Genomic DNA, 24036 nt, shown 5'->3' with positions numbered 1-24036 from the left:
AAAGAGATATAGTTGATGTGATTCTGACCTTCCTTATATAGTGAATGGTATTGAAACTCATCTGATTGCTAGGTAAGAGGTTTCAGGGTTCTCTCTTTTAATCGGGAGGCTTTAAGGTCTGCTCGGGTCGAAGAGGGCCATTGGATTGCTCTGACTCTCGCAACATTCAAACAATTATGTGTTTGGTTGTTAGTGACGTGTAGCTCCCTTGAGCATTGTGTTTATGGTTGTCGCACCCCGCCTTGACAAGACATGCAAATGCGATAGTTGAAAGAATGTCCACCTTCGCTCTCGGATTTTGTTGAGTGTGAGGTTGGTTGCGTGATGCTGAAATGTTTGTTCGGTATTTTGATTGATTTGGCATAAGTCAGATTCGAGCGAGAGCCGATTGGTTCTCAACACGTAGTTGGTGACTTTGGTCACGTTTCTAGTAATGTTGGTCCGATTAGTGATGACAATCAGGGGTATATTGTTGGTTGGTGCGCAACACAAGTCAGAATCTTCCTTGTGGACACCAGTTAATTAGAGAGTGTTGTGTATAAATTTCACCAAAAAAGTAAAAAACATTAACTCAATATATTCAACCATAATGTTCCATTGACTTTTTACATGAGGTTGATTCGAATGTGCGAGCATATTTTCAAAGCATAGTCAATTTTATAAAATCATTTCTACTCGGTTAAATCAGTTAAAATGATGTTTGAGTGCACAAGTAAATTTAATTTCATGGATTAAGAGTTGGATATACCTGACACAACAAATAATTGTTTATGAGTTAAAGATAATCATGAATTACATTATTTTATAACTGCATATCATAATATTATTCAACAAAAATCATTTTTCTCGTAGAGGTATCCAAACATAAATCACATTATTTTAACTCATGTTTACCATACAATTTTAGTAGAATCAACTATGTTTTAGATCAGTTATACTAACGTTGATCCGAACACACACTCAATTTAGGATGAAGTTAACTATAATAGAATCTCAGTACAGTAGGTTGCCAAGCAATATGGTGCAAAGTTACATATAATTATGTGAATGTCCATTTTGAGGAGCTAACCAAAATCCATTCAGCGCTTTTGCATGATGGTTGTTTGCCTTTGCTTTTTTATGGTCGCTCTTGTTGAGTGTGGTATGTAACAAATTAGCTGCTTTAGTCAACAATAAAAGTCTTAGTTCACTAATAACGCCGGTTATATGAATCATATTACATTATTATGTTTACTAAATATCAATATTAAAAAATACAGACATTCATGATAATTGTAGTGTTGATGTACCATTCATTTTAAGGTGCGTGCTACAAAAAAAAAATATAATTAGTCTAATATCACACTAAATTTTCTTATTAAGAATTTAAATGAATAAAAAACAATAATTTTTGTTAGAAGCAGCTTAACGTGTGAACAAAAAAATATCAGCTCCTAATACGTTAACTAAATATTATACCCGTGCGTTGCACGAGTTTATTTACAACATTTTTTAATATTATATGAAAATTACTATAGTTTAATTATATAAATAATAAATACTCAAATATTTCTTCAGTATAGATATAATAGAAAAAAATTATTGTGTTTAGACATGTAAATATATAGTATTAGAGTTCCTTTGTTGCATTAAATTACTTGTATTGGAGTTCCTTTATGTAAATAAAGGATATTACTGAAATTTAATTAAAAAATTTGAAAAGGAAAATATCATTAATACATAAGAAAACTTTAGAAATTATTTTTACTACTATATAATAGATCAAAAAAAAAATATTTGAAATTATTTTTCAAATAATACACACATACAATATATTTAATAGTAAATATCTTATAGAGACATTTATTTAATTTTGAAACTATTTTTCTAGATTGTTCATTAATAAATTTTATCTTTACTATTATTTAATTTAAATTATTAATATTGTCTACATATAATATATTTCTTAATTTTTTTCTCTGATTTTATGATTGATAGTTAATATTCTAACTATTTTTAAGTACTACGTAATAAATTATTCTTTTCTATAAGAAAATGAAAATTAAAAATTAACAGTTAACAATAAAATTAATAACATAAAATATTCATCAATAATTTATTACTATCAATATTAAGAAAATTCACAAGGAAATTTAAAATTATTTTTTTAAATAATACAAAACTTCATTATAGTTAATTTAAACAACATGCATAATCATTTCATATTTTAAAAGTAATTTTCAAAATATATACTTACAAAAAGAATTCAACCATTAACTAATTTCAATATTTAACATGCTTATTTTATTTAAAAGATATTAATTTTTTCTATTTTTGTATCTTTTCATTTTTTCAACCTTATGTCAATCGTGCCAGTAATGTAGATCTCAAGTCCAATATATATATATATATATATATATATATATATATAATTTATTAAGATGATATCTAACTTTTGTACTTAATTTTATTTATATTTAAAATGTAGTAATAAGTTTTATTGGTTAATTTTTAAAATTCACCAACTTATGATTAATAATTAAAATTAAAATAATAATTTTAATCGTAATATATAAGAATTTGAATTTTTTTACAATTAGTTATATATGTAAAATTTATTTTACTATATATTTTTATTAATGTAAAAGTAGTCAATTTAAATTATTATTATTATTATTCAAAATTTGTTCTCAAGTTATAATTGATAGTTAAAACTTAATAAATATTAAAATTTATTTTAAAATATGGGAAATTGAAATGTTTTTATTTTAAATTAGAAAATTGAAAAGTTTAACAATTATTAATTAATATAATGAATAATAAAGTAGATGCAGTTATTTTTTTAGTTTGTATTTTATTATCTAATGTATTTAATACAAATGTAAGGTAATCAATGCAAAAAAGTTCAAGTCTCCTTTACATATATATATATAGATTGTGAAGGGAGAGATTAACTTTGCGGTATGAATAGCTTAGTTAAGAAAAAAATAGTTACAAAGTCTAACAAACTAATTTCAATAAATGATGGATGTGCTTAATGGTCTCTGTTTTCTTAAATAATATATGTTGATCACCGACACAAATGGCTGGTTAGAAGCGGTCGCCGCCAAAAACGGCCAGAAAGTCGGCTGTAATTCATGAAAGGGCCATGCTTTGATGCTCACTCACTGCTATATATCAAAACCAAATGCAATATATATGCAAGACAATACAATAATTTGACAGCCAAGACATTGGAGACGTTCTATAATTTCAATGTTTTGTCATTTTTCTAATTAATTTTTACATATCATCATGGCAGATTTGTTGTACATACTACATTAGAGAGTAAGCTGCTGGATTATTTTCATGTTTAGTTCACTCACTCTGTGATTTAATAAGATGATTTATTTGCCTTTTTTTTACTGTTTGATTTTACTTGAGACATTAATTAAGAAACAAGCCAAGCCTAATTAAGTTTTTAATACAAATTTTTTCTGTGCTTGCAATAAATTCATGGGTTCGTCTGATGCGGAACTTAGACAGAAAGAACGGGAAGAATTTAATGAGTTCCCTTGGCACTTACCTTCAAATTGACTTCATAGAGCTCTCGAGAAGCCAAGTGGCATAACTAATAAGATTTCTTTGGAACTATTATGCAGAATAAAGTGAATCAACTTCCTACATTAATTAACGATTGACTTCTTGTGCATCATCATTAAAGGCTTAAGGCGATTCATACCAGAACCTTGGATTTTTTTCCCTCTTGTTTCGTCGTATGCATATTTTGATCTGTAAGTCCAAATATAAACCCCACATGATTTCGCCTTTATGACCAATAGATAATATTTTGTATATATATTTTGTTAGTGGATAATTGATGAAATTTGAATCAGGTCAATGTCTTCCTTTCTCAAAAATATTTTAATATCTGAAGAGTTAGTGCAAACTTTAAATATATATATCAATTTTCCAATGTCATTTTTTTATAAAAAATAATTCTTAAAAGTACACACTATAGTTGTAACAAAAGTTGGCTACACAAACATTGATTATACTTTTAGATGGAAAAAACTAATCTACCATAATCTGGATATCCCCAGAATACTTCAAGTGAAAATGTGATGTATAAAGAAAGAAAAAATCATGTTATGCGTTTTTTCAATTCCGAGTCACTATTTTCACACATCGCTAGAGAAATATGCAATTTAATTTCATAAAGAGAGCTTCTTGAGAAATTTTATGCAGGTGGTTTTTTCAAGTTGAAAAAAAAATAAGCTAAAACCGTTTAAATGTTTTACGAGATCTTAACTCATAAAAAATGTTCAATTATCCTAGTTTTACAAGAAGCTAGTTGCAGTTGAAAAATCAACAATATTTTCACTTGTGCAACATAGTGCAATACATGTTGTTCTAACACTTTATGTATCAACAACATCTACCGAACAAACTTTTTTTTAAATGAAACTTTTTAGTTCTATATATTAAATGAAAAATTGTTGAAAAGATTGTTATTAATTGATACAATATTAGATAAGTCTATTACTATGACAAAAGGAAAATTTGTATTTAAATAATTTTTTTATCATTTAAGGTATAAAAAATATTCAGTGACATTTTATTATTATTTGATTTCAACCTCGCACAAGAAAATCTTGAATACACCCTTGAAATCTATTAAAATCAAAATCATCACGGCTAGCGATCTCTAATTGCTCAGTAGTCAGTTATATTCATGCATTTCGTATTCGTAATAAATAGCATCTCTCTTCTAGGTTTCTAAGACCTTAAGTTTCCATGTGAGCCTCACTATCAAATTAAGAGTGGACCCTACATAATGTAGAAGATTTCACATCAATTTCAACTTGTACCAAAGCTTATAGGACTATGTTAGAAAGTATGTTTATAACATAACTCAATATACCAATAGAGAAAACAAAACCGGGAAGAAACTTTTGTCATAAATTAAAATCCAAAAATAGTTCATTCTATTGATCTTATTGATCTTATATTACAGAAAAAGCTAGTTGCTTGCACTATATGATTTCAGTATCCCTAAAATGCAATCCAATCATACCTTTCAAAATTATGCAAATACATACCATACCTCATTTTGAACGACATCCTACAACTTTTATTCATCTAAAACCACACCACCGTCTCTGCCAAAAATTAGATACAACTAGTCATACTTGTGCTAATGACCTCACAATTCCACTGTGAAGCTACAAGCCACCAGATACTAGAAATTCAGCTATTTTTATGAGATTAGAGAGCTTAAAGTAAGATGTGTACTTTTCAAGGAATAGTATGGAATTACACAAAGTTTAAAATCTAATAGCATAGTTTGTTTAACATGAACATATCTTTCATCACAATTTCATTTGTTAATTGTATAATCAATAGTTATTACTCGACACTTTAGTACACTCCTCACTTTAATCTAAATCTTTTTCCACAAACCTAACAACCAAGGATTTCAGATCAAATGTGTTACAACATAGAGAAGTTATTACAAGACAGTGAATGAACATGCAAATGATTAAGAGTCAAACAGGCAGCATTCAATTTAACAGCAGAAGATTGGCGTTTGTGGCCTGGATGGTACTAGTACACTAGTAGTTGTGTTGGAACACAATTGTCAGGTCCCAAGTTTAAATGTTGATAGAAGCTAGAAAGTTTACAGCAGAAGCTTATTATACAGTTCATAAAGAACCAAGCATGCTGCAGTTTTAGTTTACTGCAGATGCTTATAATACAGTTGATAAAGAACCAAACAGGCAGCATTCTCAATTCCCTCATAAAGTCAGCTAAAGTATTTACACACACAACAAGGGGGTGAAAAAGAAGCATGGTTACCTTCACACAAAAAGACACTGCCAAATACCAATTACCAAACGAAAATGACAGTAAGAAGAACAAGAAATCCAATCAACAAAAGCAGATTCTTCAAAACACTGTCCTCCTGCTGCTGCACCTGACCTGTTGTCGCCTGCGGAAAACCTTGCGAGCTCCCTACTCCATTAAACGCATTAAACCCAAAGGGGTAACCAGAGGTTGTCCCGTAGACTGTGGTGTCCTGGAAGCTGTGGAAGTGAATGTTGAGCAAAGACGGGATAAAGCCGCCAAAAGCAGTGGAAAGAGTGAAGTTTCCAATCCTGGCTGTTGCCATGGGAATGAAACCTCCCATGAGTCCAAACCCATAACTCCCAAAAGGGTTGGCAGCACCGGGCGGAGGAGGGGGAGGCGCGGTCTGTGGCCTCTGACCAGAAGGACGTCGAGGGATCTCCATTCCAGGATAAGATTTAGTCCTGGGATCGGTCGGTGCTTTGCCCCTCCCGTAAAGAGGAACCAGTTTTTCCTCCTGAATGAGGGCTTTGCAGACAGGGCACTCCTGAGATTGGGAGTGATGATGAAGCCACCGATAAAGGCACGGCCAGCAGAAGAGGTGACCACAGAGAGTGATCACTGGGTCCTGAGCCAATTCAAAGCATATATTGCATTCAAAATCACCAGCATCGTTAGGACTGTTCCCCGAGCAAGATGTGCTCGGAGCCGCTCGCGTTGATTCGCCATAACCACTCGCCATTTGTCTCTCTAACCTCCTTAGCTAGATCTTCAGATTTCCCAAACAAATTAAACGGAACCCTTCAATGTTTCTGGAAAAAAAAATATCGCATCATCATCACCGACAATGTCACATGAAGATTGAAACCGAATTGCACGAAGATCCACAATTATTCAAACAAAGGATGAATCTAGGTCTACCAATTGAAATTGCAAATCATGTGACGGTAGAACAAAACGAGAAAAATAAACATGGAAATCTCATAACAGAAAATCGATGTAGAAAATTAAGAACAGGAATTCATAATGAAATAGCAATTTGAGAGAGAAACTTACGATTGGAAGGAGAAGATGGAAGAAATTGTGATCGGAGAGATGAATCGATTGAGGAGTGCAAAGCCCTAAAATTGGTGGTGACCTGCGAAAACCTTGTAGAAGTTTCCAGGTATTTTCTGGAATTCTCGGCCACGCACTCGTCTTTGATTCTTCACTTTTTTACCGGATTCTGTTTTAACAGTTATTTTATGGGCTATTATTGTGCGTGTGAACAGACCTGCTCTTTAGTTTCGTGGAATATTGGGCTTTTAAGAGTTATTGGATCCAGGCCAGGCCTGAGGAGGAAGTTTGCAAGGAAGGGGCTTATTTTGCATATTCATTTTACAATATGCACACCCTAATAATTTTTTGTAACTAAAAAAATTAATTTAGAGGGTTTAAATAGGAAAAATGAATCACATTCACATGATTAATATTAAATTACTGAAAAAAAATGTCCCCAAAAAATGGGAATTTTAAAAACAGGAATTATGAAATCATGTCAATGATGTTCTCGTAGTAAACCACGAACTAGATCCAGAGCTCTACAAATGTGAATTCTAAATCGGGTTATTTTTTCTATATTTAAGTAAACCTTCCCATTACAATAGGTTAACCATGATCCTAAACATCTAACATATGGGCCTAAGTTAAAAAAAAAAATGACTCATACATATATAAAACACCAAAAAGGGCATTAGGTTGTCAAGACCCTCAAACATACATAAATAGCTGAAAAGGGTGTGAGATCACCAAGGCCCCCCTTGCACCATTATTGAAGGTTGTAGGCCTTGACTGCCACTTGTCGCCTTGAGTGAATCACGACCCAATTCCTTCAACGCGTCCACCATTATTGAAGTCCAAATGGCAAATGGCATGACCATCAACAACATGACAAATGAAATAGAGTCGCCTTTTATCAACTATAAAGTTAGATTAGCCGACACTACTTTTTAAATAGTGACATCTTTATTTTGGGTTTAGTCAAATATTAGTGTCGGGGTCGATACTATTTTCTTCCAGTGTTGGTTTATGTGGACAATATCCTTGTAGAAGGAACTAACAAAGATAGCCTTCAACAATCAAAACACCTGCTCCAAAAACTCTTCAAGTTAAAGGTCTTGGGTGATCCTACATATGTTTTAGGAGTGGAACTAGCGAAGTCCTCACAAGGTATCTATCTACCTTTGTGAAAGAAAATATGCACTCTCATTACTTGAGGATACAGGTTTTTTTGGCTTCCAAACCTCAATCTCTCCCTATGGATCCCAATCCCAAATTGAATGCTAGCTGCACCTGGACAAGGACGTACTTTTATTTTTATCATAGTCATCTCTTTTTCTTTCTGCATATGATGATGCTGCTCTAAAATAAAAACTGTCCATTGTGGTATGTTCTTCTGTAGAGGCTGAATACAAAGTCATTGCAAATGTTACTAATGAATTATTAAGTGCTGTCAAGATTTAGATCAATGTTCGATCTGTCTTTTTGTATTTTTTTGACAATATGTATAGTATCTACCTTGCTCACAATACATTTATTTTTCATAAGCAATCCAAAAACATATAGAAATTGATTGTTATTTTATCTGAAAAAATGTTGCTTCTGGTTTTCTACGCTTATTCCATGTAAAATCTCACCACAACTTGCTGATATCATGACCAAGCCATCACCTCTTTCTCTCTTCAAGCAGCTATGTTCCAAGCTGGAGATCCTCAATATTTAACCCCCAATCTTGAGGGGGCATTAGATTTTAGAAATTTGTTAGTTAGTCAGTTTTAGTTTGTAATTTTTCTACTTTCCCACTTGTAAAAACGTTGGCTTCAATATGGATCCATGTCAAGTTTAATAAAAATACAAACGCAGTTTGCAAGTAATTAACATGATCATACACTTTCTTTCATTGTAGAGATTAGTGTGTATATATAACTTACATAATTTATCATACTCAACAAAAATTCTAACTGCCTATTGTATTTGATTCATGTAGAGACAGACCTGCATGCTTCTTACAAAAAAAATGAAGATGGTCCGTATCAACAGATTAACATTTTGGACCCCAAAAACATCATAGATTAAAAACACATTATTCTAAATCCCTTGTGCATTAATTGGACTTCAGTTTGTCTGCACCTGCTTCCTCTTCTCCAACACAATTCACCTTCCTCTTCTTCCCAAGATACAACCTCACATAAAAATTGAGAAACAGAAACAAAACGGCACCGTTCAGCACAGAATTGAGCACCCAAGCACCAATCCCATTGCACCCACCTTTAAAGAAATGCATCAGAAGCACCCCAACATGGCACACCAGATTGCACCCCAACAGCGCCACCTGGCAATTCAACACAAGCGGGAAGCACGCGCCACGCGCCGACGACCCGACGGCGGTCCAAAACCGGTAACCGTACATGACGGCGTACGCCAGCGTTGTGAACAGAATGGCCAGCACCTGAAACGACTGCGAGTATTCCAGCCAGAGGAACGACGTGAAGGCGGAGATTGAGTGGTAGAAGAGCTGGAAGAACACGAGCTTACGACGTCGTAGGATGACGAAGACGGTCCTCAACATGTGAAGGAAGCGCGAGAGGTAGAAGACGTAGGACCAGAAGAAGACTCGGCCGGAGGGGCGTGTACCGAGAGGGAAACAGAGGAGCCACTGGAGAGGGGTTTTTGACCGGCGCCAGAACCACCGTGTCTCTTTAATTTCCGTGGCGGCGGAGAGCAGAATTCCGGCGAAGATGGTGGCGGAGACGAGGGCCACGGAGAGGAAATGGATCGCCGGTAATGGACCTAGAGGGACGGGTCGGCCACGGCGGAGAAATATGGCAAGTAGAAGGTGGAGGAAGAGGGAGATGACGATGTAAACGGCGATTGAGGTGAAGAGGAAGGACCAGGTGGAGCCCCAGGATTGGGCGTGGCTCCATCGGAATCCTACAATAGAAGGGTGTTCGGAGAGGTAGAAGCTGAGGGTCTGAATCGCCGCCGAGGCTTTACCCATTGTGGTGGTGGTGGTGGAGGAGGGTGCGGCCGTGACGGTGATCGGAGACTCTGCTCCTTTTGTTCCTCTCACTTTAGTTCTTCATTGTGTTTAAATTTAGTGGCATTTTAATGGTTGTTTTGAATTCTGTTTTGAGTCGGCAAAGGGTTAAAAAGGGAGATAGAGAAAAAGGGGGGGTTAAAATTAAATTTGTGGCTTAGAGTGTACATATGCGTTGGCGTTGTTGGTTGGTGTGTCAAATATATGTGATTGATCTGGACAACACGGAATGGCCATGAATATTGAATTGTGTTTGCCACCAAGAATAACACCCAACTGAAAACTACGTCTATAACCAAAAAGAGCAAGATATTTTCTTTTGGTCCTGTATGAAACACTTTTTTTCTTGGACTAGGTATCATAAGTTCATAACAGCTACTTGATGTATGACTTATATTTTGCTCTACAGTCCGAGCACTAAGCGGTGGTCAAATTTGCAGTAAGGAAGAGAAAACGACACAAAAGAACACTAATTATTGTCTTATATATATATATATATATATATGTAATTCTCAATATAAAGACACACCAGAGGTACAACTAGCTGGTTAGAAAGACTTGTTTAACTGCTCGACCTAGCTTCCTAGATCTTCTAGTGGTAGGGCGTTTACCGTAGGGCCTAACAAAACTTTCGCAGACCTCATTCCTAAACTTTTCAATTTCGTGGTTGAGAAGCTATATGGGACATACTCGCAAGAAGGTTCCTCTGGACAACAACACCCAATGGGGTAGTCTTTTTTTTTTTTTGAAGTTCAATCCTCTGTTTCTCATTCAAGAAGAAGCAGATGAAACTGCTGGAGATACATCAAGAGTGATCAAGTTAGAAGCCCCAAGGGGATCTTCTTCAATCCAACATTTGTCATGGTAACTAAAAGCTAAATTTGCTAGAAAATCAGCAACTCGGTTGCCAGTCCTCTTGACATGTGAAACAGAAAACAAAATAAAATGCACAGCTATGAGCTTACAGCTCCTAATTACATCATGTAGGTAGGATTCTCCTAGGTTGTTATTCTGCCATTGTTGAACGAGGATCAAAGAGTCGGTTTCCAACGCTATATGGGTGAAGCCTAGCTGTCTTGTCCATTCCAATGCCCATTTTGCTCCAAGAGCTTCTGCCATTGTTGGATCATCTTGAGCCTGCCACAAACGTGTTGCTGCTGCCATCGTTTCTCCCTTGTCATTTCTGATGATGGCACCAAAGCCCGTTCCGTTTTGCTTGTTTGCTGCATCAACATTTAGTTTGTAGAGGTCACATGCAGGGGGTAGCCATGTAGTGGGGGACTTTTCCTGAAAGAAGTCATCTTGTTGCTTGTCTTTTATCACACAGGTTTGCATTGCTTTTGACAGAGTTTGCTCAAAAGTCCATAATTCCCCTTCAAAAACCATGGCGTTTCTCCTTTTCCACACTGTCCACATCAGGTTAAAGATATCTGCCATAGTCTCTGAGTTGGGGTGAGTTAGTATATTTTCCAGCCAACTTCTGAAACTGATGCTTTCCTCCCCTGGTACCTGGATGTTTAAATGAGAGCCAAACCAGATTCTACGCGTGTTGTTGCAAGAGAACAGGGCATGCATTATGGTCTCCTCTGACTCACCACAGCTCTGGCACACGGTATCAAGATCAATGCCCCTATGTCTCAGATTTGCATACACTGGGAGAACCTCTTTGCTGGCTCTCCATATAAATTCCTTGCAGCTGGGAAGCACTTGTACCGCCCAAATCTTTTTCCAGAGTTGTGATCCTCTAGAGTTTGAAGGTCCTGCCTCTGCTTTGGTCCTTCTTTGGTCACGCAACACTTTATACCCTCCCTTAACAGTGTATTGCCCGTTGACACTTTCTTTCCATATTATCTTATCCCTGGAATTCGTGGGGGATAGGGGAATTTGCAGAATCTTTCCCACATCTATTGGCAGAAACATACCTCTGATTAATGGTTCATTCCATGTCTTCCCATCTTCTTCCATTAGTTGATTAACCTTTTGAGTTGTACACCCTGCCTCTCTTGTTGTGACAATCTTCCCGCTGTGAGAGTTTTGTAGCCAAGAGTCTATACAGATATCAATTTGTTTTCCATCTCCCACTTTCCACATACTTCCTTTCTCAATCATTTCCTTAGCTGCAAACAAGCTTTTCCATAGGAAACTTGAGTTGGTTCCTCTTCTCGCTTCTCCTATCACACTCTTTGGGTAGTATCGAGCTTTCATTATCCTTGCCATGAAGGATTCTTCCCTGTTCAGAAGCCTCCACCATTGCTTACCAAGCATTGCTTTGTTGAATTCATGGAAGGATTTGAAGCCTAGTCCTCCAAAGCTTTTTGGTATAGCCAAAGAGTCCCACTTTATCCAACTCATTCGTCTTGTTTCCGCATTTCCTCCCCAGTAGAAGCTGTTGATCATCCTTTCAATTTGGGTGCAAAGTGTGCTTGGGAGGAGAAAGAGGCCCATCACATAGGATGGGATGGCTTGTGCTACGGATTTTATGAGGACCCCTCTTCCCGCTCCCGACAAGGTTTTTTCTTTCCAACATTTGATCTTTTTCCAGATTCGATCACGGACAAAGTTGAAGACTTGCATCTTTGATCTTCCCACAATTGTCGGAAGGCCCAAGTACTTCTCATGTCTCTCCACCGCCTTAACACCAAGGAGTTGTTCCAACTCAATAATTCGGGGGCTAGGCACATTTCGGCTTAGGGAGAGATCAGATTTGTCAAAGTTGATTCTTTGTCCGGAAAAAGTTTCATAGTCTTGGAGAATACCTTTGAGAACTGTTGCTTCAGCCACTGTGGCTCTTGCAAAGAGAACGCTATCGTCCGCAAAGAGTAAGTGGGAAACCATAGGTGCTGAGGGTGTGATTTTGATGCCATGTAAGCTGCCATCTACCACCTTTGAATTTACCATAGCTGACAGTACCTCTGAGCAAAGAATGAATAAGTATGGTGACAAAGGGTCACCTTGGCGAAGACCCCTTTCCGGTTTAAAACTTTTGCACGGCTGCCCATTTAGCATCACTTGGAAGGATACCGTTGTCACACAACTCATAATCAGATTTGTCCACTTTGTGGGGAACCCCATTTGCTCTAAAGTGCTTTTCAAGAATGGCCACTCAACGCGATCATAGGCCTTGGACATGTCGGTCTTGAGTGCCATAACTCCTTTCACCCCTCTTGTCTTTCTTCTCATGTAGTGGAAGTATTCATGGGCCACAATAGCATTATCTGTGATTAAGCGTCCTAGGACAAAAGCGCTTTGAGTCTCATCTACTATATCATTTAGGATCCCTTTCAGTCGGTTTGCTATTGTCTTTGTTACCAGCTTGAAAATCACATTGCAAAGACTTATAGGTCGAAAGCCCTTTGCATGTTCCGGCTTCTTTACCTTGGGAATGAGTGCAATGAGGGTTTTGTTGATTTGGCTTGGGTCCATTCCATCATTCAGAATGCTGCATACCTCATCTTGAATGATTGGCCATAATCTTTGGTAAAATAAGGCCGGTGTGCCATCAATTCCGGGGGCCTTGGTTGGGTGCATTTGCTTCAAAGCAATTATGGCCTCTTCTTCTATGAATGGAGTTTCCGGCCATGTTTTATGCTCATTTGTCACCCTATCTTTGACAAGAAAAGTTACAACCTCACAATTTCTTGGGTTTGTTGAGCTAAAAAGGTTTTGAAAGTAGCTGGTGAGTACCTCCTCAATGTCTTCCTCTTCTTTCCACACAGCCCCATTGTCATCTTTTATTCTGTCAATCTGGTTTCGTGACTGTCTTTGTGATGCCTTTCTATGTTAAAATTTGGTGTTTCGGTCTCCATGAGCCAACCAAGTTGCTCTTGATCGTTGGCTCCACATAACTTCCTCTAGTCTCATTAGCTCTTCAAGATCTTTCTCTTTCTCCATGATTTCAGTCCTGACTCGATCATTATCTCGTGCTGCTTGTAACTTTTTGAGTGCTTTCAACAGGTCTTTTATTCTTCTTGGCACACTTCCAATAGAGACATCTGCCCATTCCTTTAAATTTGCAGCAACACAACCAAGCTTTGATGTTATATCATTGAAACCACTAGGCCACGAGTGCTTTACTACTTGCTCACATTCCTCATTTCTAAGCCACATCTCTTCGAATCTATACATCTTCTCTTTCTTCTTTCGACTTCTTTTCTTTTCTGAAATTGAAATTGCTATCGGATTGTGATCAGACCTGAACCTGTGTAAGTGATCAACTTCAGAGAAAGACCAAATCTGTCTCCACTTCTCGTTTGCAATAGCTCGATCCAATCTTTCCTCTATTTTGTCTGGCAACCTTCTTCTATTTGACCAAGTGTATTTGTAACCATAGAAGCCCAAATCCACTAGTCCACGGTCATCAATAGCTTCTTGGAAGGCTTTGGCCCCTTCAAAATGAAACCCGTTTCCACCCTTTTTCTCTCCTTCATTCAATATCTCGTTAAAGTCTCCCATGCACATCCAAGGCACCTCAGATAGTGGGGTGAGGGATCTAAGTAAATCCCAAGTTTTGTTTTTATTTGTTGCTTCTGGATATCCATATATGCCAGTCACCTTCATGCTCACATCACTAGTTGTATGCTTCAGTTCCATCATCATGTGGTTTGGGGACATAGATATAAGGGTTGTATCTATGGAGGAGCCCCAAATGCAAGCTATCCCTCCAGCTCTCGATCTTCCTTCACCTGCACAGTCTACTGCTATAACATGTGCCATTCCTCCAATGTTTCGTAGTTTCTGAATTTCGTTTGCTTTTTTCCTCGTCTCCATCAAGAAAACAAGGTCAGGGCGTTCCAACTGTATGAGCTTTCGCAAAGCTCTAACTGCCTGTGGTGCCCCAAGACCACGGCAGTTCCAGCTTATGAGTTTCATAACTCTCGGCGGGACTGTTCACCAGTCCTCGCCGCTTCCATTTTCTGTTTATGAAAAACTGGGTATCCTTCTGTCTCCATGTCTGTTGCTAAGTCATCGTTCCAATCCTTTCTCTTTGCTGCTTCTTGGATTGGGTTCTGTTTCTCTAAGGGGAGGCACCTCTGCAGCCTTTTCCATTTCTTTCCACTCGGGCCTTTGGTTTCAGTGTTTTCCTCATCCCTACTCACCTCCTTAGTGGGGGACACAATTTCCTTTGATATTGTCGTTTGTTGGACCACTTTGGGGGTGGGTTCTGTCTTATTCTGCCCACTATCCTTCATATTTAATGCTTCCACTACCTCTTCCCCTGTCCTTAAAGGCGCCTTAGTTGTGTTTCCCTGTAGAGAGCAATTCACCAAAGACTCAATAATTAAATCCTCACAGACTTTCTTTACCAGCATATCTTTTGGGGCATCATTTATTCCTGTCCGTTCCTGTCCCCCTCTTTCTTCCTCTTTATCTTCGTTTTGACCCAAATTAACAGCTTTGCTACTTTCCCCTGTCTTTCCACTTTCTTCTGCTCTATTCCCCTTTTTTTGGTTGCGGGAACAACTTCTTGATGAGGGGTTTTCCTCTAGCCTCCTGTCTCATAACAGTCATGCCAGTGGGTTTCAGTGGTGAGGCTCTTACCCAGGGCCCATAGGGTAAGTTTTGTAAGTCGTCTTCTTGCCAGTTATCCTCTTTTATCTCACAATCCTTCAAGATGTGGTCCAAACCTCCACACCCAAAGCAAAAATCAGCTAGTCTTTCGTACTTGAATAGCAGCTTCATCGGTGGCTTTGTCCCTCTAGGGATAATGGTGCCTCGTTTCAGTGGTTGTGAGACATCGATCCACACTCTGACTATGATGAAACTGCCCAATCTACTATCATCCTTCTCATCCCATCCAACAAAATTCCCCAGCAAGTTTCCCATGCTTCGGGTTGTTTTCTCATTCCTCATGCTCACTGGTAAGTCATAGATTCTAACCCAAAAGAGTGTTTTGGTCAGATCTGCCTCCTTAGGGTTTTCGTCTGGGTGAAGCTCCTTAAGTATGATGATATTGTGGTTAAATTTCGATGGGCCAGCTTCCAGAATCCCTTCCCTGTCTTCCTTTGAGAAGAAACGGAAAGTGAACAGGTTCTTTCCTATGTCCCTCACTTCAAAACCTTTCTTTGTCTTCCAAGAGTTTGTTACCATTGACTTGAAAGCACGATTGTTGACTGAGCTATTGGTGAAGACTCTCCCAATCAGCCAGGCATCTTCAACTTCCTCCAGCCTCTCTTCATCCAGCGGTATCTCGAGCTCCACTTTCTCATCTTCTCTGAGTGTAATGTTTTGCCAGGGATCCATCTTCGAAAAGAGGATTGGCTCAGCCCCAGAAGGGGTGGTGGTTCAGGGCACAAAGGGGCTGGGGAAGCGTCTCACTACCGTCGGTTGTTAGGAAACCCTAGCAGCGCGGCGCAGGAGATGGTCAAAATGGGGCGGTGGTTAGTCTACCAAAACACCCCAATGGGGTTGTCTTAGAGAACACATTGGTGGTAAAATAAACATGTGACCAAAGTAGGGTGTCGGAGGAAAACTAACAATGAAGACATTATCAGTTAAGTGAAGGGTCGTGGGCTAACTATGCTAAAAGATCTCAATTTTATCATTATTTTTTATGTAAATGTTTATAATATTTTAATTTTAAATTATAAAAAAATTGCTATAAAACGAAAAAATAAAACAAAAGAATTTTAAAAAGAAAAAATAGGGGACCAGACAAGAATATATGAAGTCATCGTAAAAAAAATAGTATGAAGTTTAATGATCTAGTTTACTTTCGAGATCACGCGGAGGGAATCATAGGTTATTAAAAGAGATAACTTATGAAATTAAATGGTCATGTTAATGTCGTATGATATTTTTCATTTAAAGTTCACATAAATATCAACATAATGATTGTTTTCCACATTTTAAAAAAAATTAAGGGATTAATACACACTTTTAAAGAACAAAGACTAAATCGCCCTCAAGCCAAACTTCGGGGGCTAATAAAAGAATTTAAAAAAAGAAAAATAAAAGTCGAGGAACAAACAAAAGAAACCAAGATCGTGAAAAAAAAAAGATAATTAGTTTCAAATAACCTTTCCTCTCGTAACTAAAAAAAATAGTGGATTAATTGATAACATTATAGGGGTTCACAGCTCGCTCGAACCATGCAAGCTGATTAGATCTAGTAAAGGCTAGCCCCAACCTTGTCATTAACAAGATAATGTAGAAATTTCAATAATCATGTGTAGGTCATATGATAATTACACTTAAACGCAAATATAATGGAATGAGTATTTTCCAGACTTGAAAAAAGTATAATGAATTAAATACACACATTTGCACATAATTTGAAATAAAAGAGAAAGTGAAGAAAGAATTACATTGTGATGAAAACGCAACTATATCTAGGTGTTTTTACCCATTAAAAATATCTTCACCTCATTATAGGGGAGAGCATCTTGAAGGTGATTTTTTTTTTTTAGATAAGCCAAATTTTGTATTGAAATGGAAGTACAAGGGGTAAGCATCTTGAAGGTGATGTTTTGGATGATTTGTAAAAACTGCCCCTCCTCTTTCATCATATCATAATAATAAATGAAATACTAATAATATTATTATTAATATTAATAAAAAATTAACTGTATTCTAATATGATTTTCAATTACAATTTTGTTTTTAAAGTTCCTTAACTATGAATAGTAAAATAAATCGATCAAAAAGTTAATTCATACTTTATCATTATTTAAGGATATTTATGTCATTTCATAAATATGTTTTTCTCTCCTCTTCCTGTTTTCTTTCCATATTCTTTTCTACTAAACAACTTTTAAAATTATCTCACTTTCTACTCTCTTTTTCCACTCTTTTTCCCGTTCTAATCACTTTTCTTTTCGAACCAAATAAAAATTAAGAATTGGGGGCTAAAGCCAAACTTCGGGGGCTAATATGCATCCTTGGATCCCCCAAAAAACTGATAGAACCTTGAAATCATCCCTTTTTAACTTAAAAAAACAAGCGAGTTAACTTAATCATGTGGTAAATTTGAGGCATAACTTCGAAATTTCTTTCTAGTTCCATCATAGCAATAGAGGCTATGTTGCATCTCAGGGCCAAAGCTAATGGGATAAAAGCCATTCTTTCACGTTTTATGTCTTAGGAATGCCAAATTAATGCACAAAAAAAGTGAACAAATGGTATTTAAACAATTTCTGAAACTTTGATTTCACAAAATGTAATGTCACTATGAGGTATTTAACATTGGAAAATTGGAAAGAACACTCTGCATTTGTTAGTTCTACATAGAGCCGCATCTACATCTAACACACCCGTAAGCATATATCTAAATGATCTTCTCCAATGCTCGTCAAAATGGTGGATAGGGCTTTCTAATCCCTGAAATTTGCTACTTGGGGCAGCAATTTGCTTGTGAACAGTCAGTGAATAAGAATTTTGCTGAGGACCTTCCATATGATTATTTTGAATTTAGGCCAATTAAAATTCATGTCAGTGATGCTGTATAGCAGAATCAAATGGGAGAGCAATGGAGGAATCAAGCTTTGGAGGCATGGTAGGAGGGAAAGCAGCTCTGAGCTGATTATATCTTCCAATGTCAAAATTGTGAGCCTTCATGAGGCGCTTCTGCTTGGAGCTGAAACGGGCTTGGTAGAAACCTTCAAAGGATGGTTCTTTTGAGGTCCTGAGGAAGAATGTGTACCCTGCCATGAAGTACATTGAGGTCAAATAGAAGCATATTGGTTCCATCACGTCCCAAGTAAGCTCCCAAAATGTGAGCCTCATGAACCCAACTGTTTGCAATATCAGGAAACTCAGCCCACCCCAGAGCTCTCGGCGAACCAAGGTGTCGGCTTTTGTGTCAATGGCCAACTTCTCTTTCTGCATTTCTTCAAATTCTTTTCTTAATGATTCGTGCACCTTGGCTCCTGGTACAGGGAGCAGACCCTGGATAGCTTTTGCTACCTGTATCACAAATTTTACAGAGTTTGGGTAAAGCTTGACTATAACTAACTACTTTGGTTTTTCCTCTAGGAATCACACAATTAAAACTTTTTTGTAATTGCACCTAAAAGGAACACAGGATAGGAGAACAAAATTACTAAAGCCTAAGAACTCATGACCCTAACCTACCCACTTAAAGCACAAAATAAACCCTTCACCCACCAGCATTTACTTTAATCTAAAATAAACAAACTGAGATTAGAACCCCCAACTATCACATTCAGGGCAAATTCTAGTGATATTCTAGGGAAGGCACTCCTTTTAGTCCCACTTGAAAGGGCAAGCATGCACCATAACCTTCACCTAAGGCATACAATGATATTTCAGATAAGCAAAGAGAGGGTTACTAGCCACAGGACAGGAAACTAGAACCCAAAATTTCACTCCTTATGGACTAATTCTAGAACCCCAACTTTCACATACAATTTTAATCCTATTAAAAAAGTAAGCACACTCATCCTATGACTAAGAGATCCCAAAATCCAACTAAACTCCAAAAAATTTAAAGAAAAAACCCAAATTCCCCATTACTAAAGCCCCAGAATTATGAAATTGATTGAATGATTGTGATGGAAGAAAGCTGGCTGGCATATTGCAGTCCTTTAGAGGCCTAATTTACCACCTCAAATGTGGAATGAATCAATCCTTTACACTTTTTACATCTTGCGAAACAACAAGGTTTCGATTCCCTGTTGAAAGAAAACAAGAGAAATAATCATAAAAAGATTATCAGTCCTCGGTAGTCTCCAAATAAATGGGTACTAGCAAATGACAATTGCGTGATGAAATTGACCTATCCATGATTCTTCCACCATTCCCATTACAACCCCTCTGTTGCAACCCAACAAAATTTCTAAACAACATAATCCAAAAAATAAAACACAACTACAAATTCTATCAACAAAAAAACAAAAAACAGAAATGATCATCATCACAGGATTGGACAGAGAAAAGGAATGAATTGATATTTACCTGTTCAGGTCTGATGAAAACGACATCTCCCAATATAATCACAGCTGCAGAATCATCTAGCATCTTTGCAACATTGACAGCTTGATCCTGATCGGAGCAATGTTCAGCGCAGATCGAAATGAACTCTGAGAGGGGCATGCAGGTTTTCTGGGTTTCCCTCAGTCTAGATTTCACCATTTCCACCTGAGCCACCTTAAGCAGTTTCTTCGCATCCTCAACGCTCACACCTTCCATTCCGTTCGGCTTCTTCTCCCCCTCCGGCGGGCTGATCAGCCCCTCCAACCGGATCCGGCTCCGTGAAATGTCCATCGCCCTGAGCTGCTCCACCAAGTTTCCGGCGATCTGGGGAGAATGTGAATGGACCTCCGGTTGTTGGTACCCGGCACGCTTGTGGAGGAACCTCCTGAAAACGCCGCCGGCATTGTCCCCTGGATCTGGAGCAATACTACTACTGCCACCACGCTCGGCGGTGGCCCTCGAAGAAACGCTGACGGAGGAGGAGGAGATTCGGCAGTTGGTGAGCGTTTGCGACGAGAGCTTGGTGATGTTGAAGAGACGCTGGGCGAGGGTTTTCTTGAACGCCATGGATTCGATTGATCGATGAATGAACTCCGGAGAGAGAGAGAGAGAGAGAGATGAGAGAGAGAGAGAGAGCGAGAGAGAGCAAAACGGAATGTTGAGGAGAATGGAAGGGTGAGTGGAGAGGGTTATATAGGTCTCCAAAACAAATGGAACATGGATAAGGCATGCACATCGGTTACGAGAATTTGAAAATCTCGCGAGAGGATGGGATGACATAGGAACTCGTCAACATTTGAGTTGTTTGGGTTATTCTCGTCTAGAAGGATCTCAAGAGAGGACACGTGGTTGGATGAGAGTTCAAGAGTGGGCTAGATTGTAGCGTGGGATGATGAGATAATGAGGAATAATTTATCATGAGAAAATGATTAGGGGATGATTGTTTTGATTTGATGACTAGGTTGTGACCGGGACGGGTTAATACCCAAAGAAAGAGAAGACAGAGGTTCAATCTAATCTTAATCTAATTAGAAGAATTAATGAAATTTAAAATTAGATTTAGGCTCATTTTTAGTGAGTTAAAAATGGCAAAACATTACTCAATATAGCGATAAAATGGGAGGTGGCGGCCTCTGGTTGCTGCGTACACGCACGCGACATATGCTTTTAACAGAAGACTAGGTTTGGATTTCGTTGCTTCAAACACACGCGGTTTTTTGTTTTCGCATTTTTATTCAATGCCAGCTTTCTAAGGATTTCATTGGAGTGTATTTTTGGAATGAGTTGAATTATTTTGCAGTACTTTAGTTTTATCTTTTACCGAAATTATGGTCAAACTTTACTTAATAAGACTTTCCATTTAAGGCAAGTAAAATGTCTGCCAGATATATGGATTTTAATAATTTAACCCACATTACAGATAGGTTCACAATGGGTCAAATTGAAAAGTATGAATATACTTAAAAAAAAATACTATGAATATGAAAATTTTAATCATATTATAGTTTAATGTGTGGTAATTAAAATGTTATACATAACATAAAAATATAATGTCTGGTAATTAGATTTAAAGTCAGGTTCATTCTCAATCTGGTGCATTCTGAACCTGAACTGCAATGTGGATTAAATTGTGTTTAGAACCTGAACTACAATGTGGGTTACATTAGTAGAATATACATATCTTTTTTTTTTGAAATTAGAATATACATATCTGAATTGGGAGACACATTAGATAGACTTGTATGGATATCTCAATTACTATGTACTCACGGTGTTTTTACACATTTATTCAATTATAATTCATCAATTTATTATATAATAATTAAATTTAAATTTAAAAATATTTAAAATGACCGGAGATATGTGTATGACTCTTTACACCGCTAGTCTACACATATAAATTAAATTTTACCAATAAAACACTAGATATGATATATACATGCATACAAAAATGCTTTTTACTTGGACCTTAGCATTCGAATTCAACGTTGGTGTCCTTTAAATTTATGTAGGGTTTTGGTTGGGAGATATCTGAGGGTTGTTGCAACGGGTCTAGATGTGGTTTGAAAGTATGATGACGATGCCATCAGCTGCTGGTTGTTGTTTGTTCATTCCACTACAACATTTTGGATCTACAGCAACGCCCGGAAAGCGTTTCCTAATCCCAAAAAAGCGTTGCCTTTGGTTTTGGAAACGCTTCTGCAAGTGTGGTCGTCTGAGGAACCAAAGCTACGTGTTTCAGAAACGTTCTCTAATGTAATCTATGACAACGCTTTTCCGTCCGTAGCAAGGAGAGGTGTTGTCGTAGACCCAAAATGTTGTAGTGTGCGGTCTCATTGTCTTATCTAGTTTTGATTACTTCTCAAGTTTTACTTCTTTATTTGTTGATTTTATGTTGTTTGGCCTCTTAATATGCATGACTGAGTTGAGTCTTATTTTTGGCATGTTTCATGCAACTTGATAGGATCGTGTTTCGGTTCAACCTGTTGTTTTTTCAATTTGAAATGAAGACATCTATTAGTGGTGATGACAATAGGGGTTGTTTGTTTGACATTAGACCATATACAATGGTTAAACAAAAAATGTTTTATTTACCCTTTTCCTACCCCACTTTTTTATTTCACATTTTTATTTAATTTTATATTTTTGTTTTTATAATTACATAAAATTACAATTATCGATTTAAATTAAATTAAAACAATAAACACTTAACTTATTGGTGGGATTTTGTGGACGTTGGTAAGAAATTTGATTTGGATCTTCATAGTTGTTGTGATTTTGGTTGTAAAATGGGTTGTTTGAAGAATTCTGGGTGTTGAAATGATGATTGTTGGGATCCATTTCAAAACAAATGCTAATAGATAGATAAATAAGATGGTTAGAAAGATAATAAGAGGGTGAAAAACTTGGTTTATTTTCTGTGTCCAAATCAAACGAACCAAATCTCTATTTATAGAGAAGAAAAAAATCATGAATTTTGGTATAATTTTTTTTTTCAGAAAATATTTTTTTTGATGAAATAATTGAGTTCAAAAGATAAGGGTAAAAGACATCTGGAGCCACGAATCAGAAGCTGACACATGGTAAAGAAAAAAAAGGCTTTCTCTTTCCTGCAGACAAGGCGCGTAACAAGGCGCGTCACGCGCCTTGTCTGCGCGTGTGATGCACGCGCCAGCGGTGGCCACTGGCCTCGCGCCACGTGGCACACCGCAGACACTTAAATTTTGTTGAAAACGTTCAACAATTTTCTTCTCTCTCATCCCTTTCAACACACTTCAACAACCACTAAAACCACTCAACAAAATTCAACAATTTTCAACACTCAATTAAACCATCCATTGTATATGGTCTTATAACACACTTTTATGCTTGTGGGGTTTGTGGTTGAGGTTTTTGTAGGTTTTTTAATTTAGTGGTTGGATATTGCCGGCAAGCTTTGTTAGCATAATCACTGTAGTTAGACCATATACAATGGTTAAACAAAAAATGTTTTGTTTAACCCTTTTCTACCCCACTTTTTCTCTTTCCAACACTCCACATCATCTTCTCTCTCCAATTCAACAAACTTTCAACAATTACCCACTCCAATGGTTTTGTTTAACTCTCAACACCCTACCCCACCACTTTTTTATTTCACATTTTTATTTAATTTTATATTTTTGTTTTTATAATTACATAAAATTACAATTATCGATTTAAATTAAATTAAAATAATAAACACTTAACAATTTGTTTTTTTTTAAATATAGACTATAATTTTTTTTTTCTTAACTTAAAATGCAAGACAACAAACTAAGCATACAAGAAATTATTTTATTTTCTTAAAATAAAATGCAAGACAACAAACTAAACACACAATATCTTAAAATGCAAGACAAGGAAAAACTAAGCACACAACACACAAATAACGTAAATAGTACGATACAAATCATCTTCAATCCTGAGACATTCCAAACTTTGCCCAGATGTGCTTCACTAGATCTGCTTGCAGTTCATGATGAACATTTGAATCACGCAACTCGGATCTAGCACGCACATGATTTGCAAAAGCGGGTAAAACCTCGGTCGAGTATGGTTGTTGTGTACTAGATCCACCTTCCCCAGATTGCTCAAAATCGGTCCAACGTTGAGCATATGAATCTCGTTCACTCTTTGTCCACCACCGCGTCGGCATCTTCTCTAATTTTCTTTTTACTCTTTTTTTTAGCTGCCTCCCTACCCATTGG

General features: G+C 37.0%; 3 protein-coding genes across 3 annotated transcripts; all 3 read right to left on the bottom strand.

The window, feature by feature from the left end:
• Window positions 1-5500: 5500 nt before the first annotated feature.
• LOC130740762 (uncharacterized) lies at window positions 5501-7053 on the bottom strand. The gene is made up of 2 exons (XM_057593447.1): window positions 6862-7053; window positions 5501-6617 (listed from the first exon to the last, which is right to left on the bottom strand). Exon 2 carries the CDS (start codon window positions 6545-6547, stop codon window positions 5849-5851), a length of 699 nt encoding a protein of 232 aa, XP_057449430.1. The 5' UTR covers window positions 6548-6617; window positions 6862-7053; the 3' UTR covers window positions 5501-5848.
• Window positions 7054-8706: 1653 nt separating this feature from the next.
• On the bottom strand, window positions 8707-9977 carry LOC130740761 (elongation of fatty acids protein 3-like). The gene has a single exon (XM_057593446.1). It carries the CDS (start codon window positions 9839-9841, stop codon window positions 8948-8950), a length of 894 nt encoding a protein of 297 aa, XP_057449429.1. The 5' UTR covers window positions 9842-9977; the 3' UTR covers window positions 8707-8947.
• An 8023-nt stretch (window positions 9978-18000) lies between these two features.
• On the bottom strand, window positions 18001-20484 carry LOC130740760 (calcium uniporter protein 2, mitochondrial-like). Its single transcript, XM_057593445.1, has 2 exons — window positions 19793-20484; window positions 18001-18781 (listed from the first exon to the last, which is right to left on the bottom strand). Exons 1-2 carry the CDS (start codon window positions 20375-20377, stop codon window positions 18308-18310), a joined length of 1059 nt encoding a protein of 352 aa, XP_057449428.1. The 5' UTR covers window positions 20378-20484; the 3' UTR covers window positions 18001-18307.
• Between the last annotated feature and the right edge of the window lie 3552 nt (window positions 20485-24036).

Source organism: Lotus japonicus, chromosome 2 (genome assembly GCF_012489685.1).
Source record: "Lotus japonicus ecotype B-129 chromosome 2, LjGifu_v1.2".
In the NCBI taxonomy this organism is placed as follows: Eukaryota; Viridiplantae; Streptophyta; class Magnoliopsida; order Fabales; family Fabaceae; genus Lotus; species Lotus japonicus.
This window is presented reverse-complemented; position numbering and strand designations above follow the sequence as displayed.